This window comes from Mya arenaria, chromosome 6 (assembly GCF_026914265.1).
Source record: "Mya arenaria isolate MELC-2E11 chromosome 6, ASM2691426v1".
In the NCBI taxonomy this organism is placed as follows: Eukaryota; Metazoa; Mollusca; class Bivalvia; order Myida; family Myidae; genus Mya; species Mya arenaria.
Genome location: NC_069127.1, coordinates 68,454,696 through 68,477,014, shown reverse-complemented (window position 1 = coordinate 68,477,014; position 22,319 = coordinate 68,454,696). Strand labels below are relative to the sequence as shown.

The 22,319-nt window shown below is 35.9% G+C and overlaps 2 protein-coding genes across 2 annotated transcripts; both read left to right on the top strand.

Annotated features, from left to right (window-relative positions):
* Nucleotides 1-1,128: 1,128 nt before the first annotated feature.
* Nucleotides 1,129-12,941, top strand: LOC128237995 (cryptochrome-1-like). Its single transcript, XM_052953570.1, has 11 exons — nucleotides 1,129-1,279; nucleotides 2,966-3,105; nucleotides 4,309-4,451; nucleotides 7,764-7,939; nucleotides 9,527-9,633; nucleotides 9,816-9,956; nucleotides 10,290-10,460; nucleotides 10,975-11,115; nucleotides 11,440-11,597; nucleotides 12,323-12,522; nucleotides 12,802-12,941. The coding sequence occupies exons 1-11, from the start codon at nucleotides 1,129-1,131 to the stop codon at nucleotides 12,939-12,941; spliced, it is 1,668 nt and encodes a 555-aa protein (XP_052809530.1).
* Nucleotides 12,942-14,740: 1,799 nt separating this feature from the next.
* On the top strand, nucleotides 14,741-21,819 carry LOC128237994 (cryptochrome-1-like). Its single transcript, XM_052953569.1, has 11 exons — nucleotides 14,741-14,891; nucleotides 15,443-15,582; nucleotides 16,363-16,505; nucleotides 17,168-17,343; nucleotides 17,826-17,932; nucleotides 18,196-18,336; nucleotides 18,746-18,916; nucleotides 19,301-19,441; nucleotides 19,845-20,002; nucleotides 21,134-21,333; nucleotides 21,674-21,819. Exons 1-11 carry the CDS (start codon nucleotides 14,741-14,743, stop codon nucleotides 21,817-21,819), a joined length of 1,674 nt encoding a protein of 557 aa, XP_052809529.1.
* Nucleotides 21,820-22,319: the final 500 nt, after the last annotated feature.

Sequence of the window (22,319 nt, the reverse complement as noted above, 5' to 3'; positions counted from 1 at the left end):
GAGAAAAATATTTGTTAGCTACATCTTACACACATTTGAAGGAAAACCTGATCGAACCAAATATATAAATATATAACACAAATAAATAGTTTAAATACCAATTATTTATTACTTAAATGTGAAGATTATTTACAAATTTCTTTTTAATATATTGTTTATTCGTTTTGTAGGAAACCGAGGATAGTACATTGCAAACATTGAGAACGGAGTCACCAGCATAAGCGGGCTGCACCCACTATTCTTGAAGAATCTGACTGACTGAAAAACAGGCTATGACGCAGTGGCAAACGATATAAAGACGACATTCACAAAGCACGTAAAACGTAAAAAAGGACGTGTATATCCATATATCCAAGGTATCATCACAAGAAAAGAAAAATGAGTCAGATGGAGGTATATAGTATAGTAATTTACCGTAAACACCATTGTATTTCTCCTTCCCGTATAGGTGTTTGCAATTGTGGGGTGCGGGGGTCAGGGGTTTGAAGGTTTGATCATGCCTAATAAGTACTCTTTTTACTCAACCGCACCTCCGTCTAAAGGAATAGGGGGTTTGATGCCCCGTTCTCCTTGGAGTAACAGAAACTGCGATGCATCCCTTTTGCTGTTTTAGAGAAACAGATACTTTGGTACATCCCCCGTGATATTTGGAGGAACAGGGGTTGCCGTGCATCCCATATGCTGTTTGAAATAACATGGGTTGTGGTGCTTGCCGTTCGGGTGGTAGCTTATTGTTAAAGCTCCACTGCTTTGTTAGACAACAATACAACTATTACCAAAACTTCAACAACGATATATAGAAAATAGGAGGCTCCTAATGAATCACTCATTGTGTGTTGGATATTTTATAAGTATAATTTTAAGCATAATATATTTGCAATTTTAAAATTCGCGACGAATTAATTTACGGTTTTTAATCGTCGCAAATATTTTGAACGATGAAGGCCATGAATCATTTTGATAAAATGGAGTTCAAGAAAGACGTCCTCTACTACCGAGGAATTTAATAAGGTAATACTTTAAAATACTTCTTTAGGTTGAGTTTATGGTCTTACTCCAGTGTTGTTTCTTAAGTCGTATGAAACAACGGATGACACGCTCCTATCACTCTTGTAGGTACCACCGGGTATGCCTACTCCCAAAACAGTAAGTGACAAACCAGTGTGCATCCACTGGTTCAGGCATGGTCTGCGTCTTCACGACAATCCCGCCCTTCTTGATGCATTAGAGGACGGTGGCGAGTTGTATCCAATCTTCATCTTTGATGGTGAAGTGGCAGGTATAACGCTAAGAGATCTATATGTAACGCCCAAATTTTGTCTATACGCAAGAGTCACGGGTTTTCTCAGATTGGTAAAACTATTGACATAGGATTGCATTTATTTGAAAAGAATATAATATAATTTAATGCATTTACATGCAGGTTTCACCGTTCATATTTACACTTCTTTAATAAGCTGTTGATTAAAAATGGGAGTCATATGCGTATGTATGCATTTGGCATAGAGCCGAATACACCAGAAAAAATGTTCAAAACATCCGGTCGTCAGCGTCAGCTGAATTTGCTTGATATAGACTCGAGTCGGTAGGTCAAAAGTTCGAGGTCACACTCAGATCTACTGGTCACATTTCCTTGTAGTGCGGCTTGTCCGGGCTTTAACTTGGTCATTCCTTTGTTTGTTTGTTTTTAATAACTTTGCACAAATGCAAAGTATGTGAACGTTCATGTGAGATCAAACTCGTTTCATTTCGTTTGTCTTTTCCGGTCCGTATCTTGGTCATGCATTTGAAAATTTTAAAATAAGTGCATGTACATGATCCACGTATGTAGGTCAAGTTTAAGGTTCCACTCATTGGTCATGAAATTTAGCTTGTCGGGGATGTAACCTAAGAATGAATGTTATTTCAGATCACACATTTATTGTTGCCATTGAACAATTTAGGTCACTTTTGAAGCACTTAAGGCATGCAAAGAATTAAAATAAGCACTATGTAAAGTATTAATATTTTTTATATGGAAATACATCTTCCGACAATTAAGTGATAATGAAATTTGAAATATGGTCATAATGTCAGGGTCATTTTCGATTGTGGGATAAACCCCATCAGTAACAAAGGTATACTCCTTTTACATTTAAAGTAATTGGCCTCTATATTGTGTCAACAACAGCTTGTGTATAATCCAATCATCTTGGAACTCGTTATTTTCTTTTTGGCATATTGGCGTGTACATTTTATATCAGCATTTAAATCTCTTATGAACAACTTTTAAATAGTTTTGTTGTAGCCCCATAATATATGCCACCGGTAAAAACATGATGGTTTGCCCTTGGTATATGCAAGGTCTTGGTCAAAAGCTATTGGCTTAAAGGTCATTTCGAGTATTATTTATCCGTCCAAAAGCACCTTTTTGACAATTCAACATACGCAAAAGTAAATGTAGTGATTATTACTTAAGTTTTAGCATATGCTTTTGTCCAGGAAAACACCACTCTGTTATATGTATTGACGTAGAAATTCATTTGTAAATTGAACATACCTTTTCAAAGTTCTATCATCTTAGTAAGAAAAGAAATTATACTCCATTCTGAAATTTCTAAACCATTTGTTTGGATGGCATCCTCTCCGATGTGACTTGAATGCGTTTTGATAATGCGTTGCTCAATAGCTCGTCTGTTTTTTTTTCGAAGAAAAAGGGTGATGTATTGTAGTAGTCTTGATGTCGTTTACGGCTTCCGCAAGTAGCAACATTAACCGTGGCAACAACTCATCAACAATTTAAGATATTCAAATAAAATTGATTTACATGACAGAGACAAAACGCATATGTAGAACATGTCCCCTAACTCTGGCTTAGACGATTATCGAGTAATGCCCCCAGTATGTCTCGGAAACAAGCAGACGAGCGTTGGCGCTATCAACATTTTGACCTGCATTAACATCTTCATCTTTGCCTTGTCTGTAGGCACACGTACATCGGGTTATAACCGAATGCGTTTCCTTTTGGAGAGTCTGCGAGACCTGGATGACCAATTTCGTAAGGATGATGGACGCCTGTTTGTCTTCAGCGGACATGTCCTAACCATACTATCAAATTTGTTCAAGGTGAAAATATTTTGTTATTGAAAGTTCTTAAAACATATGTTTTGTTGCTTGAATTCAACAAGTTCTAAAAAGTCTAAACGTGGAGTCGAGATTTATATGTTATATTTAGCGACATTTAGCGAGTCCTAAAGCAAATGTGTGAGTCCAGCCTTCTTTATTATACATAGCAAACAGAGGTTTATAAAGTCTGTGATTCCCTATTGAAAAGTGCTGGTCCAGCCTTTTTCGTGATGTGTACAGACTTGTGGTATTCTCAAAGCTGAAGTTTGCGTCCAGATTTCTTTGTTAATTAAAACGACCTATGGTTTGTAAAGTGTGTGTGCTAAAGCAAACGTGTAGGTCCAGTGTATGAGTCACGGATAAAAAATGTGAGTCCATTCCTCTTTGATATATATTTAACAACTTGAGATGTACGTTTCTCATAGAAAAAGTGAGTCCAGCTGACGTATGGTTAATATCTTATGTGAGTCCAACAGCAAACATAAGTCAAGCTTTCATTTGTTATATAAAGCGACTTTTGGTAGGTAACTTTAGTAGGTGTGAGACCGAAAGTAAAAGCATAACTCTACCCTCTTGCTAAATATAACGACTTGGGGTTTGTAAAGTATGTGAATCCCGAGCAAAGTTTCGAGTCCAGCGTTCTTTATTATATATCACGACTTGAGGGTATCGCAATGCAAGAGTATGAGGCCAGCCTCTTTTATCATGTGTATGTCATGATAAAAATACTCTACGTGTTTAAGGTTTGTGAGTCCAAAAACAAAAGTATAAGTCCATCTTTTCTTTGTTATATATACCAACTTGAGGTTTGTAAAGTCTGTAAGTCCCGAGCAAGTTCCAGTCCATCCGGGTTTTTTTTATAAAGACAGGTTCCGATTGAAATAATGAATCAATGAACTACCAAATGAAACTGTATCAGAACTTTGCAATTTATGCTTGTTTTTAATTTATTAAAAATATACAAGTACATTTATTTATGTTTTTCAATCATTACGTAACTAAGTAAGGGTAACAACGAAGCAATAAGATTGATATTTGTTATTGGCCCACCAGGAAAACAAATCACAAAATAATTTGTCGAAAAGGAATGAGATCAGTTCGTCAGTTCGATTTATTTACAAAAACCCTTAAATAAACAGCAATCATTTTGTATAGGTTACCAGTAAAGAAATGTAATAATGACTCTCATTCCTTTCCTAACAGGAGTGGTCAGTTTCAAAGCTGACGTTTGATGCGGACGTGGAAGCGATCTGGCACGAGAGGGACACACAGGTTCGGCGTCTCTGTGAGGAGTACAATGTTGAATGTGTCGAGAAGGTCTCGCATGTACTCTGGGATCCTGAAGAGTAAGCATAACTTAGATATAGAATCAGAATCAGAATCAGAATGTATTTTATTTGGATTTAAACATGTAGTTTATCATCCATAAACATGTAACAATAATATGTACAAGTCAATAGTAATGATATACAAACACAATACAACAAACGTGTTATGTTAACCTATAATGGTATGATATATACAGCAGTATACTGCATAAAGTTACTTTTAAGTATTGTTATTCACTTCAAACTCAATGAGCAAATTTAATAACAACAACAACAACAACAATAATAATAATAATAATAATAATAATAATAATAATAATAATAATAATAATAATAACAATAATGCTAATAATCGCAAGAATGAAGATAATAATGAAGTAACTGATCATAATCCGTTAAAACCAAAAATTAAATTAATAAGATTTTGCTGGAGGGTAAATTAATAACGTTCAAAACAAATATCATATTTACTAAAAAGGTTCCTTACACAGATATGTATATTTATATTTAGAACAAAAGAAGGCATTTATTTCGAATAGAGCTAAAATAACGAGGGGAGAGCATTTAAATAAACATGACTTCGAGAAGGAAACATTTACAATACATAGAATGTTAAAACAATGACAATCTTAACCTTGTAATACATTATCTCTAATTTTAATAGCACAAAGTATATAAGTAATCATTTTATCATAATACAACAGAGTTCTTGCATACAACAAGTTCAAGAAATTTGACCATATTTGGTCTTTGAATAACATGCGCCGGTAAATAGCGTTTACGGATAGTTCTATATTTTTGACAAACACACATCCATAAAATGGAATTCATCTTCTATGTCCCCAGAATGACACACTTCACAACGTCTCTCATGTCTCTCTATACGATTGCGACCGTATCGTCCAGTTTCCACCCGTAGTTTATGGCAAGATATCCTCATTTGTGTGAACAGTTTAAGCAAATGAGTAGCAATACTCGCACTTAGATATATTTCATATTCGAATGCTCTTTTTATTTCCTTATAAACTGTTAACACAGAGTTTGATTGTAAATTACTTGTCCAGGCCTGAATAAAACAGTCTTTAATTCTTTGCTGGAACTCGTTTATAAATAGTTGTGTATTTATATGTGAGGCATTCTCCCAAACGTCACCAAAGCCGTATTCAAATAATAAGTTCTTAACATCAAATAACCATTATTTCTCATTTGATTCTAAGTCCCGCAAAGACATTTCATATATACTTTTTACAATACAATTTTTGGTACATAATAGTTTTGCCCAATACTTGATGATACGTGTGTAACGGTTAATGAATAGAGGGTATCTTCCTAACTCCCCATATATTGCCGTATTGCTTGCTGATGGTTTAACACCCAGAATCCGTTTGCAAAATTTTAAGTGTAAACGTTCAATGTCCTTCGATTTAGTAAAACCCCAAACTTCAGATGAGTAATTTAGGATTGCCGTTACAAAAGCATCGAACAATTGACATTTTGTTTTAGGACTAAACGTAAGCTCTTTCAATTTATTAAGAAGCACATTCATTGCTTTTAATGCCTTTCCACATAGCAATTGTATATTTGAAGAAAAAGATCCATGACAATTAAACACAGTTCCCAGATAATTGAAATTATCAACGATCTCTAATAAACAATCGCCATATTTCCAGCTCTCGTTAGCACGAACATGTCCACGACGTCTGAATACCATAACCTTACTCTTTTCAACGTTGACTTTTAGCCTCCACCTATCACAGTAGGTTTTAAGATTATTGAGTGTTGACTGCATCTCTTCAGGAGTTTCTGCAAATATTGCCATGTCATCAGCATACAACAATAAAATTAATGTTATGTCATTTAGAGATATTCCACTTGTTATATTATTTTCAAGATATAACTCTAAGTCATCTATAAACATTGACCAAAACAATGGCGAACAAATATCTCCTTGCTTCAGGCCGACTGATATCTCTATGAACTCTGAGTATTTGCTGCAATGTCTAACCCTTGCTTTTACAAAAGTATACATGGATCGTACGGTTCTAAGCATCTTTCCATTTATACCCATTGTATGTAATTTCAGCCACAGAGCATTCCTATTAACAGTATCCAAACATTTTTGCATGTCAGTATACGTACAATACAACATGTGGTCAATAACAGATTTCAGACAGAATATTGCATCTGTTGTAGAAAACCCCCTTTCTGAACCGAAACTGTGCATCTGATTTTTTTTCATACTTTTCTGCCCACAACGTTAAACGCTTGTTAATAATAGATGCGTATATTTTAGCTAAACAGCTAATGAGTGTTATCCCTCGATAAAGGACTGCAGTCAAAAACTACCTGTACTTTTTATTCAATAGAAGTATCGTTTAGTGCTGAAGGCTATCATTTAGCCCAATTTGAAGTTTTATTATGATTTAAGTGATTTTTTTAATAATCGAACAATTGATACTTCACTAGCCTAAAATTTAAAAAAAATCATGCTTAAAGGAATTATGCCAAACAGTCATCGAACAAGAAAAAAACTCGTCACAATATGGTCCAGCTTGTTCATATCACCAAAACTATATTCTCAACTGCGAATGAAAAAGGGGTGAACTAAAGGCCTCATCTCAGCGCGTTTTGCATGTTATTTATAAATGTTATTTCCAATTATTGTAAAAAAAACATTTATAAAATTACAGTATTGTTTTTAAAAAAGTCAAATTTCAAAGAAATTGGTTTAAAGACTGATAAAGCCATTGAACATACTATGAACAGACCGCCAATTGAAATGTTGCACAATCTTGTTCTTAATTACTTTTCTAATACTTCAAACTATATCAATGTACCTGATAAAATTCTGACGATTTCTTGGGTAAGTAAATACATTAATATAAAATAATTATAAAGGGACAATTAATGAGTACACAGTCCACGTTTTTTTACTCTGGTTCAATTAAGTTAATTGAATACAAAATGATGGTCTCTTATTTACATGACATATATAAGAAATATTAATGCTCTTTGTTCACGCATGTGGGGTATTTATGTTTTGTCTATACGTTGTGTATCTTTTATCCAGAGTCTATTGGACCCTAGCCTCTTGCGTCTTAACAGGGGTTTTGCCTTATTGTTTTACTACTAGACTTGACCCTGTACCTTTCTTTGTATTTTTTTAAGTAAATAAGTTAAAAATAAGCAATGCGATACATTTTTCATTGTTATATTGAACAAAATAAGAATTACTTTAAATTAATGACAGTTTAAAGAGAAATAAAAATGTAAACAGAATATATATTTAGTTCTTGAGAAAATACAAAATGATTTTAAGTTCTTTTTTAGAATTTTAAAGAACAACTGCGGCAACCCACCCCTGACCTACTCGCTGTTCAATCAAGTGGCAGCGGCTGTAGGTGACCCGCCCCGGCCGGTAGCTTCCCCGGACCTATCCAAAGTCACGTTCATGGTTAAAAGCGATCACGACAAGTTGTTCGGCATTCCTGATATCCACAAACTTGGTAAGTTATTAGTACAGGTTCTTTGGAGTAAACCCACTCAATTGGTACGTAAAAGTTGAACTTCTTAAATCATCTTCAAGTTCCTGTTCTGATGAAATTATTGTTGTTTTCAAATTATGTGTACGATATATTGCTTATGTATGCCGTTAACTAAGACTAAAGTTTGGAATTAAATCCTTGGATCGACTATGTTATTTGTCGTAGGTGTGCTCGCCCTTGTTTTGTTGAACCATTATTTATTCAGTTCATTTAAATACAACACCGAATGCACACTTTACAAAAATATATTATATAAAATGTTTCTGAATGGATCTGAAAACAAGCTTTTTAAATACTTATATTACTTTAAATACTTAAGTTCATTTCATTGTTGGGGTTGACTTATTCTGGAAAAATAGTGATATGGCTACTTATGTTAGGGACTAGAATTCGTTGAGTAATAACTACATGTAGCTAAGAAACAAAACCAACGTATTTTAGGTTATGTCGATTTTACGTCGTCCGATAAATAAGGAAAAGGCAGGTATTGTGAATTTCACTTGACACACTGGTACTTGACAACTATTGGTACTTGGGTTTGCGTTTGCGTGAGAAAAGCATCGACTTTGTTTTGGCATGGTAGAAAGATACCAGCCAAGATTTAGACCATCGAGTTTTGGCAATACATTGAGAACGGAACTAGCTTCGATAGGGTCGTCCACGCTATTATAAATAATCTGGTGTCATCAGCAGAAGCGAATATTGGCTTTGACATCGTCGGTTAAGACTAGAACTAGGAGAGGGCCGAGAATGGAGCCATGTCGTACGCTTGCATTCCAGCTTGATGGAATTCCAGCTCGAATACGAGTTTTGAAGTAACAACTGTTTGCTTTCGGTCCAACATGTAGGAGAACAACAGGAAGGGTAGCATGAATACCAATAGAAGAGAGTTTGAGAAGAAGGCCACGATGCCATACTCTGTAAAAAGCTTAAGAATATCACAAACTTCTTTTCCTGCGTACATTGCTAGACAAATGTCGTTAGTTGGTTCACAGTACAATAATCTTTGATAAAGCCAGAATGGAAATTTGTAAGAGTCGATGAATGATGGATCTGACTTTTTAGAGATTGGTGCAGCATTTACAATTTTCCAAGAGGAATGAAACGGTAAACGTCGAAGTAGTGTGTTGTAGATATTAGAAAATGGTTCAACCCAAACATCTACACCTTCTTTTATTGGCCTCGGACTTAATATAAGTGAACAGCAAGCCTTGGAAGGATTCAATACTATATATAACGTTGCTTACGTCGTATGCCATTATAGTAACTGATGGAAGGAATGAGGTTGCATTTGACAATTCTGGATCGTATAAGTGCTATCGAGGTTTCACTTGAAGCAAAGGAAACAGTTTAGAAAGGATGCTGTGTCTCTATCTGTAGCTGTTTCAATGCCGTTTTGAGTCGGTGAAGGAATACTTCATGATTTCTTTTTTTGTCATTTGTTTTGCCAATTTGAATCTCTTTAAAGCCGTTATGCCGTTCTTAATGTAAGTAATAAAGAATACATTTTTGGATTGAATACTTGAATTAACACGTTGTTTCCTGTAGGTGTGTTTGCGGAAAGTGAAAAACAGAATCGGCGCCATAATATCTGGGAGGGTGGCGAGTCAAAGGCTCTGGACCTGTTCCGACACAGAATGAGGGTTGAGGAGATGGTGAGTTTATATATTTACGATAGAACATAATTCACACTCGATGTACAAAAGTAATTATATACATTAATGTTGATGAAGAATACCTTATCTTTAAATGATGTACTACGTAAAAGAATGTGCATTAATCGATTCTTATCTTTTTGCTTAATACGTAATGATGAGGAGATCATGTCTCATTACAGGCGTTCAGCTGTGGTAACGTGATGCCGAACCAGACATTTCCTCAAATCGCGGGTCCTCCACTCAGTATGAGTGCATACCTAAGGTTCGGCTGTCTCTCCATACGTAAATTATACTGGAGCCTCAGGGATGCTTATCTAAAGGTATTTACTAGCCAATCAATAGATCATTTGACCAATTTGTAAATAATATTTTGTCAGTAAAAACCACTGTGGCCAAATTTGTCTACAGAGAAGGATTCTCATTGGTGACTGGCTGATTTGCTGGACCTGTACGACATTTCATGTTCATTTAAATGAACTTTTGAGCTGAAAGAAATAACTGACTGGCAGTTTACTTACTACTTAACTATCCTGTGTATTCCTTTTTAAGTAGAAAACAGACAAGCAGCAACCAGCTATTGTACAGCTTAGTGCTAGATGGTGTCTTTGATACACTTTCTAATAGGAACTCTGTATCATTTATTACTCTATCAGCAATACCCAGGGAAAAGGTTCACGATATCTGCGGTCGGCCAGCTGATGTGGCGGGAGTACTTCTACACGATGTCTGTGAACAACATAAACTACGACAAGATGGACAGCAACCCAATCTGCCTGAACATTCCCTGGTATCAGGATACGGAAAAACTGAAGAAGTGGGAACAGGTATATTACTAGTTGGCGGTTTTTGATTCTTTGTTTTGTTTGTGTGTGTGTTTGTATTTTTTTTTTAAAAACTACAAAGCATTATAGTCCTCCTGGCATAATTTGTGATAGCACACACAAAGCGGAATGGTCTTAAGTATCACTAATAGGAAAAAAAGTTATATGTTGTCGCCCTATTATCGAGTATTTTCGTTTCTTGTTATCTTGTCGGATCTTTGTTTGAAAAGGAAGATGTAAAGTTGACTATTTTTCTTTGTGTTTAAATTTCTGTTTTAATTCGGTATCACGTCCGATAGCTTTATTTCCTCTATCGAGTTATACGGCATGGTCAGCTGTGTCCGAGTATCACTGTGTCTGAAATATTAAAAGGGCATTTCAACGGGGGTCTTTATAACAAATGTGTGCATTATAAAAAACAACAACATTTATTTGTGTTTCTCTCTATGTAAATTAGTTTTGTATTATTAAGTATTGACTAGATTAATATATAATAGAAGGATTCTATTTATACCAGGGAGAAACTGGTTACCCTTGGATTGACGCGATCATGAAGCAGCTAAAAACCGAGGGTTGGATTCACCATGTGTGTCGTCACGCAGCGTCCACCTTTCTAACCCGTGGGGATCTCTGGCTCAGTTGGGAGGAGGGGCTCAAGGTTGTTTATTTATGTGTAATACTATACATGTGTTTCGTCACATTATGTCCATCTTCAGATCAGGCTTTTATCATTGCCTTACAGTCATTTAAAACATTGCAATACATCGAAAAACTTATTCTTATTTAGCAAAATCGATAAAACCAGCCCCGAAATAGTACCCCCCCCCCGCCCCCCCCCCCCCCCCCCCCCCCCCCCCAACAAAGGTTGGAAATATGGATAATTGAGAACATCACGGTTTATATAGTTTTATGTACCACATGTCAGGAACTTTTGTTGTGAAGCTTTTTTATTATTCATATGTCATGTGTTCTGGATATTTAGGTGTTTGACAAGTACCTGATAGATGCTGATTGGTCAGTTAATGCGGGAAACTGGATGTGGATGTCTAGCTCCGCCTTCGAGAAGATCCTCCAGTGCCCTAAATGTTTCTGTCCCGTGCGATACGGACGCAAGCTTGACCCGGATGGTGTTTATGTCAGGTGAGTGAGTTTTCAATTGCAGGAAGTTGGGCTTCACCAGACTTAAGAATTGAGTACAGATGTTGCATGCCAGTTTGAAGGTCATGTCCCTTCGCGACCTCTTTGAGTAAAGAAAGACCTCCAAGTCGGCCCAAAAGAAGACTTAAGAGTATTTGATATTTTACTGTTATATAACACTGTGCTAATTAGTAATTCGTTAGAGTTTGTATGTGCTTTTCACAACAAACTTTACCTGCCAGTGTTGAAGGACATGCCCCTTCGGTACTTGTTTGAACTATGGATGGCAAAATTATGTCCAGAAAAAGGCTTAACATCCTCATGTTTTATTACATTTTCCTTAAGATATTATCAGCCGGTGTTGAAATTAATGCCCATTTCTTACCCTCTTTAGTCGAAGAAGGCCCCCATGACAATACAGAAGAAGGCATACCTGTATTTCACATCCTTATGTTTTATAACAACTCCCTACAGCCGTTAATTGCAAGTATTGAAGGACATGTCCCTATGTAACTGTTTGAATAGGGAAAGGTTTCCAAATCCGCGCAGAAGAACACTTACTAATATTTAAAGCCCTTATGATTTAAAATATTTCTCAACAGACGTTACCTGTCACTAATGAAGGGCATTTCCTTGTGTTAATTGATCCGTGAAACAACCCTTAAGTCTGTTCAGAAAAAGGCCTAGCAGTATTTAACATATTTATATTTCATCACATTTCTCCACAGACGTTACCTGCCTGTGTTAAAGGACATGCCCCTTCGCTACCTGTTTGAGCCATGGAAAGCCCCCAAGTCGGTCCAGGAGAAAGCTCATTGTGTTATCGGCGAAGACTACCCCAAGCCCATGGTGGACCACGGGAAGGCATCAAAGAAAAACTACAACATTATGATGGAAGTGAAGAATAAACTGGTCGCCACTGGCAAAGGTAGGTCATCAACTGATTTCTTTTCATGTTTCCTTTGTAAAATATGATGGGGATGAAAAGAAAATCGATCTGAGTCTCATTGGTTTTAATGCACATTGAGGTGTTCATATTTGCAACTCAATATGTTAATTCAAATTGATATTTTTTAAACCTGGAACTGATGCATATTTTGAAATATTGTATAGGGTGGTTGAAACGACTCTTAGGTTTATTAAAGAAATGGGAGCCGAACTTTTGTTGTGATATAAAGGAGATAATTAAAACCCAGTTTTGTTGCAGAAATAGAGCATTGTGGTCCAGCCAACTCTGACGAAGTTAGCAAGTTTGTCTGGGTGCCGGGGACACACACTGGGACATGTTCGTTGGGTAAAGAGGAGACGAGTGAAGGGATGTTATGTGACGGGCTCTTGGGAATGTGAGTCTCGGGGACGGGTTTTGTTCGGGTGTGTGGTTTTCAATTAATTCGACTGCCTTTTTGACAAGGCACTTTAGCAGGATTTTATTGAATATTTGAAACATATCGTGACTGAACAGCAGAAATAAAACACAACATGTACACTATCATACACAGCATATTGCACCTGAATGGACATCACTTTTTTGTACCGTTTGTGTAAATGGCAAACTTATTTGAAAGCATGTATTGCAGGTTTAACAATCGAAACACTTCTTAACAATGCTTTTCGATACTTGTGTATATGTTAACTTTCTGTGTTGTAGATGTTCTTTGGTCATAGTGTTTGCTTGTATGTCGTTGTTCAATAAAACAATAAAACCTGAAACTGTTATTTGGTTTGATTATATTATTATTATAAATATGAGTCAGTTACTAAGAAAAAATATATCTTGTGTCATACTTTTGAATATTGCATCTGAGTTTTCAAATGGCGATTTTATTCTGAAACGAAACATTACGTGGCTATAAAGGTTAATTTGTATATGGGTACAATTTGAACCAGCCGACCTAGTAAGAGAAGTCGGTTGTGCGCCTTAGCTAGTTCTCGAAAAGTCATTGGTTTCACCCCGCAGTAGGCACACACTATTTTCCGGATGGTTTCAATTGTCTGTAACGAAAACTTCTATTGATTAGTTTTGAACAATTTTCCTGAAATGGTCTATAATAATTCACACTGTATCTTTTCGAAAAATCCGATGTTTAAAAGTCACAGACATATTTATATATTTTAAATATCTAGATTTTATAGTGATGAAATCGTCGTTAGTGTAGCCGGCATCATTTTGTAAAGGAAGAAAAATCTGTTTTCTCCACGGCCTTCCAGTTTGGCAAGCATCTGTAAAACACAGCCCGGGTCTTTGATTTTGCAATCATTTGTTAAGAACCCTTTGGCTTATATCTGGATACGTTCGATATGTGTCTATTGTTTTTTTTTTGTAGCCGTATGGACAGTTCTTCAAGTTTCTTTGTAGAAGAGACGTGTCAATTTTGTCTTTTTGGTTAATTTATTGATATAGGATGACCATTTGAGATCTTGAGAAGTTGTTAATCCGAGATATGTTTTATCATTAAATTGTTTTAAATATGTCTACAAAAAGAATAGAAGTGAGGGGATTTTGCAGTTAGAAGGAAGAATGTCTCCTTTTTTCGTTGAACCTCATGCCTCAAGTCTCTAGTGATTGGATGTGTTTCTGTCAAGTAATATGGTCTTGTTCAGATTCGATTTCTAAATGAAGAAGACGATCATCAGAGAATAGTCTGACTTTTAAAGACACTGAATATGGTAGGTCGTTTATGTGAAACAGGAACATCAATGACCCAAGTACGTACCTTGTGGAGCTCCGGATAAAATTGGTACGGATTCAAACTATTCTCAATCATCTAATACTTTTACATATTGATAAACCCCATGTTAAATTGGTTTCATATTCAATAAAGCTTCATACTGCGGCTTCTATCATTTTAAAACATTGCAATACATGTAAAAAGGGAAGTAACTACGAATGAAAAAGCTACTTATTGAATCAATAACAGCTTTCATAAAAGCTACATACCGCGTTTCTACATTGCAATCAAACATCGCAAAGATATACCAAAAGGTAGAGCAAAATAACGCCGGGAAACTGGGAACAAACATTTGTGTTTTGTTACGCCTGACTGGTAGAACTGATGTTTTTTCTGTCATGTTCCTTTTTAGAACGAGGGCACTTTATACATATACAATAACTGTTGCAGGACTCGTCAGATTTGCATCCTTCCAAGATGTTTAATGCAAACCTCGTAAGTGACAAACCAGTCTGCATCCACTGGTTCAGACATGGTCTGCGTCTTCACGACAATCCCGCCCTACTTAATGCGGTAGAGGACGGTGGCGAGTTGTATCCAATCTTCATCTTTGATGGGGAAGTAGCAGGTATAAAGTTAAGAGATTTATGTGTATCTTTTCGCCATAATCGCGTTCATAAAAACAAACAATTTAAGAAGAAAAAAAGTAATTGGCTCTCTCGCCATCTGTAAAATTATTGATAAAGGGTCGCTTTTGCATTCACATGCAGGGTTAACCACTTATATATACAATTGTTAAATTGGTAGTTGAACAGAAATAGGGACCTCAGGCATGTATCATGCAATTGAAATGACACCGATAACACTCTGAAATAAATATGTATATTTTAACTGGTAAACTAATACAGAGATTTATAAGTTATATGCTAAACATATTGGCAAAGATACGTGTATATTGTAATTTGTTATTGTTGGCTTTGAATGCTGTTACATTCAAACTTTAATTAACGATCTGTTATGTAATTTTATGCTTTATGAAGGCCCACAACTCTGACTCTATTAAGCGTCGAATTATATTCGATTAAATAAACTACAAATGAGCAGTGGCGTTCGCTCCATGGCTTTTGTTTTTATACCATATTGACTTTGTCTGACTTAGAATGAGTATCATTTCTGCAGGCACACGTACAGCCGGGTATAACCGGATGCGTTTTCTATTGGAGAGCCTGCGAGACCTGGATGAACAATTCATTAAAGATGGTGGACGTCTGTTTGTTTTCATTGGACATTTAGTAACCATACTATCCAAGCTGTTCAGGGTAAGTAGAATTTCTTTTTATTGTTGAAAATTTTACCTAAATGAAGGAAAAATACAAAAGAAAAGATGCGGATTAACATTTGAACTCTGATGAAAGTCCTAGATATTTTTAAAGTATGAGTCCAGCTTTCTTTATTATATATGACGATTTAAGGCTTGTGAAGTATGTTTGTCCCAATGCAATCGTGTAAGTCGATGCTATTTTTTTATTTATAACGACTAAAGGTAGTCTCAATTTAAAGGTTCAATTTAAGCCTTCTTTGTTTTATATGTATATATAAACATGAGGTTTGGATATTTTGTGAGTCTAGAGCAACAGTGTAAGTTCAGCCTTATTTGTTATTTAAAGCGACTTGAGGTTTTGGAAGTATTTGAGTCTCAAAGTCAACGCATAATTTGAGTCTTCTTTGTATAAAGTATTTTGGTCGGGATCAAAGGTGTGATGCCACCCTTCATTATTATATATAACTACCTGAGGTTTGTCAAGTCTGTAAGTCCCGAAGCAAAAGCCGTGAGTTAATTTACTGCCAAATGCAATTGATTGAGAGAACCCTGCAATGTATCTTGTCGTGCAAAAAAGCTACAAATAAACTGATTTGTATCCCACAATATTACGTCATGGTTGTTTTTATTGCCTACCAAGCAGGGAAGGAAATGTCGTAATAATAAGTCGCTAAGAAAGCAAACAGTTCTTAAGAAAATCATATTAACAGTAGTTATTTGCATTGGTCACCAATAACAATGATTCTCGTTTGATTAATGTTATTATAAATAATTAAAGGAGTTGTCAGTGTCAAAGCTGACATTTGATGCGGACGTGGAAGCGATCTGGCACGAGAGGGACACACAAGTGAGGCGTCTCTGTGAGGAGTACAATGTTGAATGTGTCGAGAAGGTCTCGCATGTACTCTGGGATCCTCAAGTGTAAGCAGCATTTTAAAGATCAAACATAGTAAAGGAAATGCAGTGAAACTACCTTTACTCATTATTTTATATCACTCTCTTTTAGTACTGAAACGTTGTCATTTAGCCTAATTTTAAGCTTAATTGTGCATTAAAGGAACTTGTCAATAATGTAACAAGTGAAACTACCGGGACAATTAAAGTAGCCTAAACTTTACCAAAATTCATCAAGGATAAAACCAAACAAACATACAGCGTCATATCAGCGCGCTTGTATTTTATGAAATATACTACTTTTTAATTATAAGAACTGTGTGAAAAGTGAGTATTATCAAGGTTGATGCTGCTTAAGCATTCATTTAATTACTGGCAAGTATTAAAAAGATAGTGACAACAACTATATTTATTTTACAGCTGATATTAAATGTTTTATAACCTATGTAAACATTGTCACTAGACGAAATTGGGTTGCTCCGTTTTACTTTGCACTCTACTATTTACGGGATATATGATGAATATTAATATTATCTACAGTGAAAGGTTCATATACACTGTCCACGTATTTTTAATCGACCTTGTGGAAAAGCCTTGAACAGAACAAAAATGTTGAGATTTCTTTAAACGTTTACAAAATCAATTTAAAGCGTTGAGGAATTTATACATGCCTTTTGTTTCTTTTTAAGAATTTTGCAGAACAATGGCGGCAACCCACCCCTGACCTTCTCGCTGTTCAATAAAGTGGCGACGGCTGTAGGTGATCCGCCCAGGCCGGTAGCTTCCCCTGACCTATCCAAAATCACGTTCAAGATCAAAAGCGATCATGATGAGTTGTTCGGCATTCCTGATATCAACTCACTGGGTAAGTAATAAGTGTAGGCTCTTTGAAGTATACTACAATTACTTGGTAAGTTCTAATCGAAGGTTAGGTGCAAATTTAATAACTTGTTACAATTTTGAAGAATAAAAGGCAATTCGCCTCCTCAAGCGATTTATGTATTTATCATTTTTAGGTAAAAAATGGCATTGAGTAAACAACAAAAGATATCGACCTTTTCGTCTGCGTTTTGTGATACCAATTGTAATTCTTTATTTGTATTTATTTGCTTCTAACAATAATATTAACCTTCTTTATGCCTTTATGACTGTAAAATTTATGTTTTCTTTAAATTCTCTTTTGGGTGAAATATGATTCTTTAACTAAGAGATTCTATACATTGCCCTGTATGTAACTCAGATGGCAATCATATGTATGGGATTTGATCTTTGAGATTGGCGATGATATTGCCTGAAGACTACAGTCAGAGAGTCATTCGTTGAGACTATCTATGTTATTTCCTGTAGGTGTGTTTGCTGAAAGTGAAGAACAGGATCAGCGCCACAATGACTGGAAAGGTGGCGAGTCAAAAGCATTGGTCCTTTTCCAGCACAGAATGAGGGTTGAGGCGATGGTGAGTGTATTTAAATATGCATTATCTAGTAATACCCTCTTTCTGAACTAATAATTTTAAGGGAAATACAGTTCTCAGCCTCTCCTTGATATGAATACAAAGTTATTGTATAAAGCGTCATTTGTTATGCAGCATACCTCTATCTTTATCGCAGACTCACAACTTGGAAGAAATTACATTTCCATTCTTATTAGCTATTTGAAAAAAGTCATAAAACACATATAAAGAAACATTACAATGGGAAGGTCCTTTTTCCATCACAGGCGTTCAGTTGTGGAAACGTGATGCCGAACCAGACGTTTCCAGCCGTTGCGGGGCCTCCACTCAGTTTAAGTGCTTACCTGAGGTTCGGCTGTCTCTCCATACGTAAATTTTACTGGGCCCTTAGGGATACTTTTGTGCAGGTGATTCAATAGTAAATCAATAAATTATCAGACAATATATTTACGATACTTCTCTGTAAAAAAGTACTGTAGCAGGTGATTGCATTATTAAACATCAAACACTTCAGAAAAGCCACTACGGACAAAGTATTCCGTAGTGAATGATTCTCGTACATCATTGGCGGCTGAATTATTTTTTATATCCAGTAGGACATGTGTTACATGAACATGTACATAGACATTATATTCCTTGAAAGATAAATACGATAAAATGGCTCAAAGAATTACAAGAAGCTATTTTGTCTTACGTATCATGTGTATGTCATTTATAGTAAAACACATACAAGAAGCAACTAGCTATGACAAGGCTTAGTGTAAAAGGATTGGCTGATGCACTTTCCAGTAACAAATATGTTGTAAAATATATCAGCTTAACCCAAGGAAGGCGTTCACGATATCTGTTATCGGTCAGCTAGTCTGGCGGGAATACTTCTACACGATGTCTGTGAACAACATAAACTTCGACAAGATGGAAAGCAATCCAATCTGCCTTAACATTCCCTGGCATGAGGACAAGGAAAAGCTAAGGAGATGGGAACAGGTACCTAATTGCTTGTCTGCTATGTAATATTTTATTCAGGATGTTTTTTTTTTGAAAAAAAGTAGGATTTTTTTTAGCCTTATTTAGGCTTTGAGGACTTTCCATTATGTGTAAACGTTAGTATTTTCTTTAGTTAAATTTTACATCTATATTGTCTGTATGCAGTTATGTCCCTTGTTTAACTGGGCCATTTCTTGGCTTCTGCATGTGTTGCTTTTTTTTTACCTTTGATATTATAACGACAGCAGAAACTATTTGGCATTGTCTTCATTGTTTACAAGACAAAGTGTAAGTGTGCATAATTAAATAAGCATTATGCGCTTTATATTGTAATGTATACAAATAAAGTTACTATAACGCAATGGTCAAATCTTTCTCTTCAAGGGAGAAACGGGTTTCCCATGGATTGATGCGATTATGAAGCAGCTGAAAAGTGAGGGTTGGATTCACCACGTGTGTCGTCATGCAACATCCACCTTCCTAACCCGCGGGGACCTCTGGCTCTCTTGGGAGGAGGGACTTAAGGTCGCTATTTACTGTCTTATTTCGTATATCCTTTATAATAAAGCTCTTTCGTTGGTATGCTTATGTTGACTTGCAATATCTTCTTTTCAAGCGCGGATCTCGTCTCACAGGTGAGTTAGGCTATTTGATCTATTAATTTTGGCAAAAAGAAAAACGTCAAGACTTCGACACTGCCTAAGACTCACGGTTAGACATTCATGCAAACAAACTGCAACCTTTGTCGAAGATTCGATTAAAGCTCATGCAACTTAATACCAGTAACACATATATGCTCAGCCCTATTACAATTGCCTTATCACACACAGACAGAAAATCGAATGTTAATATGAGGCGTTAAGCGTCTTGAATAACATACCAAGATCTTTCTTTTTAAAGCATATTGTACACATTCTTGTATGTTAAGGTATTTGACAAGTACCTGTTGGATGCTGATTGGTCGGTTTGTGCGGGAAGCTGGATGTGGATGTCTAGCTCCGCATTCGAGAAGACTCTTCAGTGTCTCAAGTGTTACTGCCCCGTGCGATACGGACGCAAAATGGACCCAGCTGGTGTCTATATCAGGTGGGTTTGCTTTTAAATTCTTGTCTTGCCAAAGTCATGCAAATTTTGCAGTCATCTTTTACTGAATTTCTATCGTATTGTGGTATGTTTATCAGTCTGTTTTTTCACTTTATTTCTAAATACGTTTGTCCGATAACTTTAAAAAAATGAAATAAGAACATGAATAAGCATTCACGAGTTTTCACAAAACGTTATGATTGAATATTGTTCGTGTACAACGAATATGATAATATCGTTAATAATAATTTTGAATAAAATGTGCATTGCCAATTCCATTACTACATTACAATACGTTAATAGTGTCAAGAGTTTCAGAGTTTATTGGTGAATTAGCCATTTACACACTACTTATTGCCTAGACACAAACATATAATGGTATAGCAATTTCGTAATGATTACGTTAGATATTAATATGCCGTTTACCACCATTTTCTTTAACTTTGGATCTTCAACAGCACAAAAGTGTGTGGGGAAGGTTAAAAATTTAAATGTTTCAAAAGTTCATGTTTGATTTAAACTTGAGGAAAATTCTTTTTCAGGAGTAAAACACACATCCTTTGCGACATTTTTGTGGTTATAATGAGTTGACCAAATTCTAAGAAGATTTACCGGATTTGAGATAAAAAGGCATTCGCCATTTCGGGAAAGTCTGTCCAAAAATCGTAAAATTATTTACACCTGCATATGTTGCAACTGATGTATGTATTGTGTTTGCTCAATATTGAACCTCTAAACTAAATAAAAAAAAAAGTTTCTTTCAACACTTCATGTTTTGGTCCTTCAAATGACTTTTGTACTGTGTAAGGCCATTAAAATAGAATTTCGGGCATACTAATATGACATGTGACTAAAGTTACATTCATTTGTGTTTATAACATTTTGATACGATGTCAAACAACTGTCAATTTGAGATAAGAAGATCCAAAAGGTGTTGTCCTTTTCCACTGGTAAACGTAAAATTAACCCATAATCACAAGTTAAGCAATAAGCAAGTCACACACACACACTGACGTTTCCTGACAGTGTTAACGGCTCTTTGTTACCAGTTTTAGCCGTGGAGCGCCCCAAAATTCCTACAGGAGAAAACTTACAAGTATTTAACATTTTAATGTTTATAACATTTCCCCACAGACGCTACCTGCCGGTATTAAAGGACATGCCCCTTCGCTACCTGTTTGGGCCGTGGAAGGCTCCCAAGTCTGTCCAGGAGAAGGCTCGCTGTGTTATCGGCGAAGATTACCCCGAGCCTATGGTGGACCACGGGAAGGCCTCAACGGAAAACTATAGCAGGATGATGGAAGTCAAAAATAAACTGATTGCTAGTGGCAGACGTACGTGTGTTGTAGATAAATTCGATCCACATCTTTAGTTACTCGATGAGCGAAAATACCCACAAATATGAGTCCTTTTTTGTATATGTTACTCGAACTTTTCATAATTACCCTTCGATATGAACATTGTACATTCAATTGATGATTGAGGACGAATGTGAAATTGTTTGAGCGTAAACAAATCCTTACCTAGATTCGTTTCAAATACGAAATATATGTTTAGGTTTCGACGGCAATAAGTTGATACATATTATAAAATAATGTCTAAGGATGTAAGGGTGTACTTCTGATATACATGTAGTATAAAGGAGACTGATAATAAAACACACTTTTGTTGCAGGAATCGATCACTGTGGCCCAGCAAGCTCTGAAGAGGTTAGCATGTTTGTCTGGATGCCAGGAACCCACAAAGGAACCTGTTCCTCGGACATGGAGACATGTGAAGCGACCGATTCGACAGTGTGTGACGAACTCGTGGAAATTTAACCCTGTGGGAAGGGCTCTTTGATTTATCTTCGGCCATATCATCATTAAATTGAATAAAATGTCAATAAATGAGCTCCTGATGTTTGTATATATTGGGTTTTTTTGTTATAACTAATATTAGAATAAAGTATCAAGTCTAATTTGTACCATGATTACATTTCATTTGCAGCGCTCATGATATATAATCTGAAGTTGACAATATCATGTTTAAAGGCACACTAATCAAGACCAAGGATTTACTCTTTTTATTTATGTTAATGAGACTGATTTGAGTGTGTCTTTGCAATATATCCTTGTTTCAAACATTCTTTTGACTTTAGTCGGCCATTCTTATCATTTGAACATGCAATCAAATCCCGTCGGCTCGAGGTCGCTTTGCTCAATTTCCTCGTAATGTTGATTTTTGTAGTGAAGACCAATATTGTTTTTGCATGGCTTAAACTCATACCAGGCGCTGTTCAAGTATTGGCTTAACAGTAAGTGCAAACATGGTACCACTT

Bases quoted from the DNA above. Each gene is read 5' to 3' on its own strand.
- LOC128237994 (XM_052953569.1), top strand. From the start codon at position 14,741: ATGTTTAATGCAAACCTCGTAAGTGACAAACCAGTCTGCATCCACTGG. The intron at 19,442-19,844 runs GTCGCTATTTAC...TTGTATGTTAAG, and splicing joins CTTGGGAGGAGGGACTTAAG to GTATTTGACAAGTACCTGTT. The intron at 20,003-21,133 runs GTGGGTTTGCTT...ATTTCCCCACAG, and splicing joins CCAGCTGGTGTCTATATCAG to ACGCTACCTGCCGGTATTAA.
- LOC128237995 (XM_052953570.1), top strand. From the start codon at position 1,129: ATGCCTACTCCCAAAACAGTAAGTGACAAACCAGTGTGCATCCACTGG. The intron at 10,461-10,974 runs GTATATTACTAG...TATTTATACCAG, and splicing joins AACTGAAGAAGTGGGAACAG to GGAGAAACTGGTTACCCTTG. The intron at 11,598-12,322 runs GTGAGTGAGTTT...ATTTCTCCACAG, and splicing joins CCGGATGGTGTTTATGTCAG to ACGTTACCTGCCTGTGTTAA.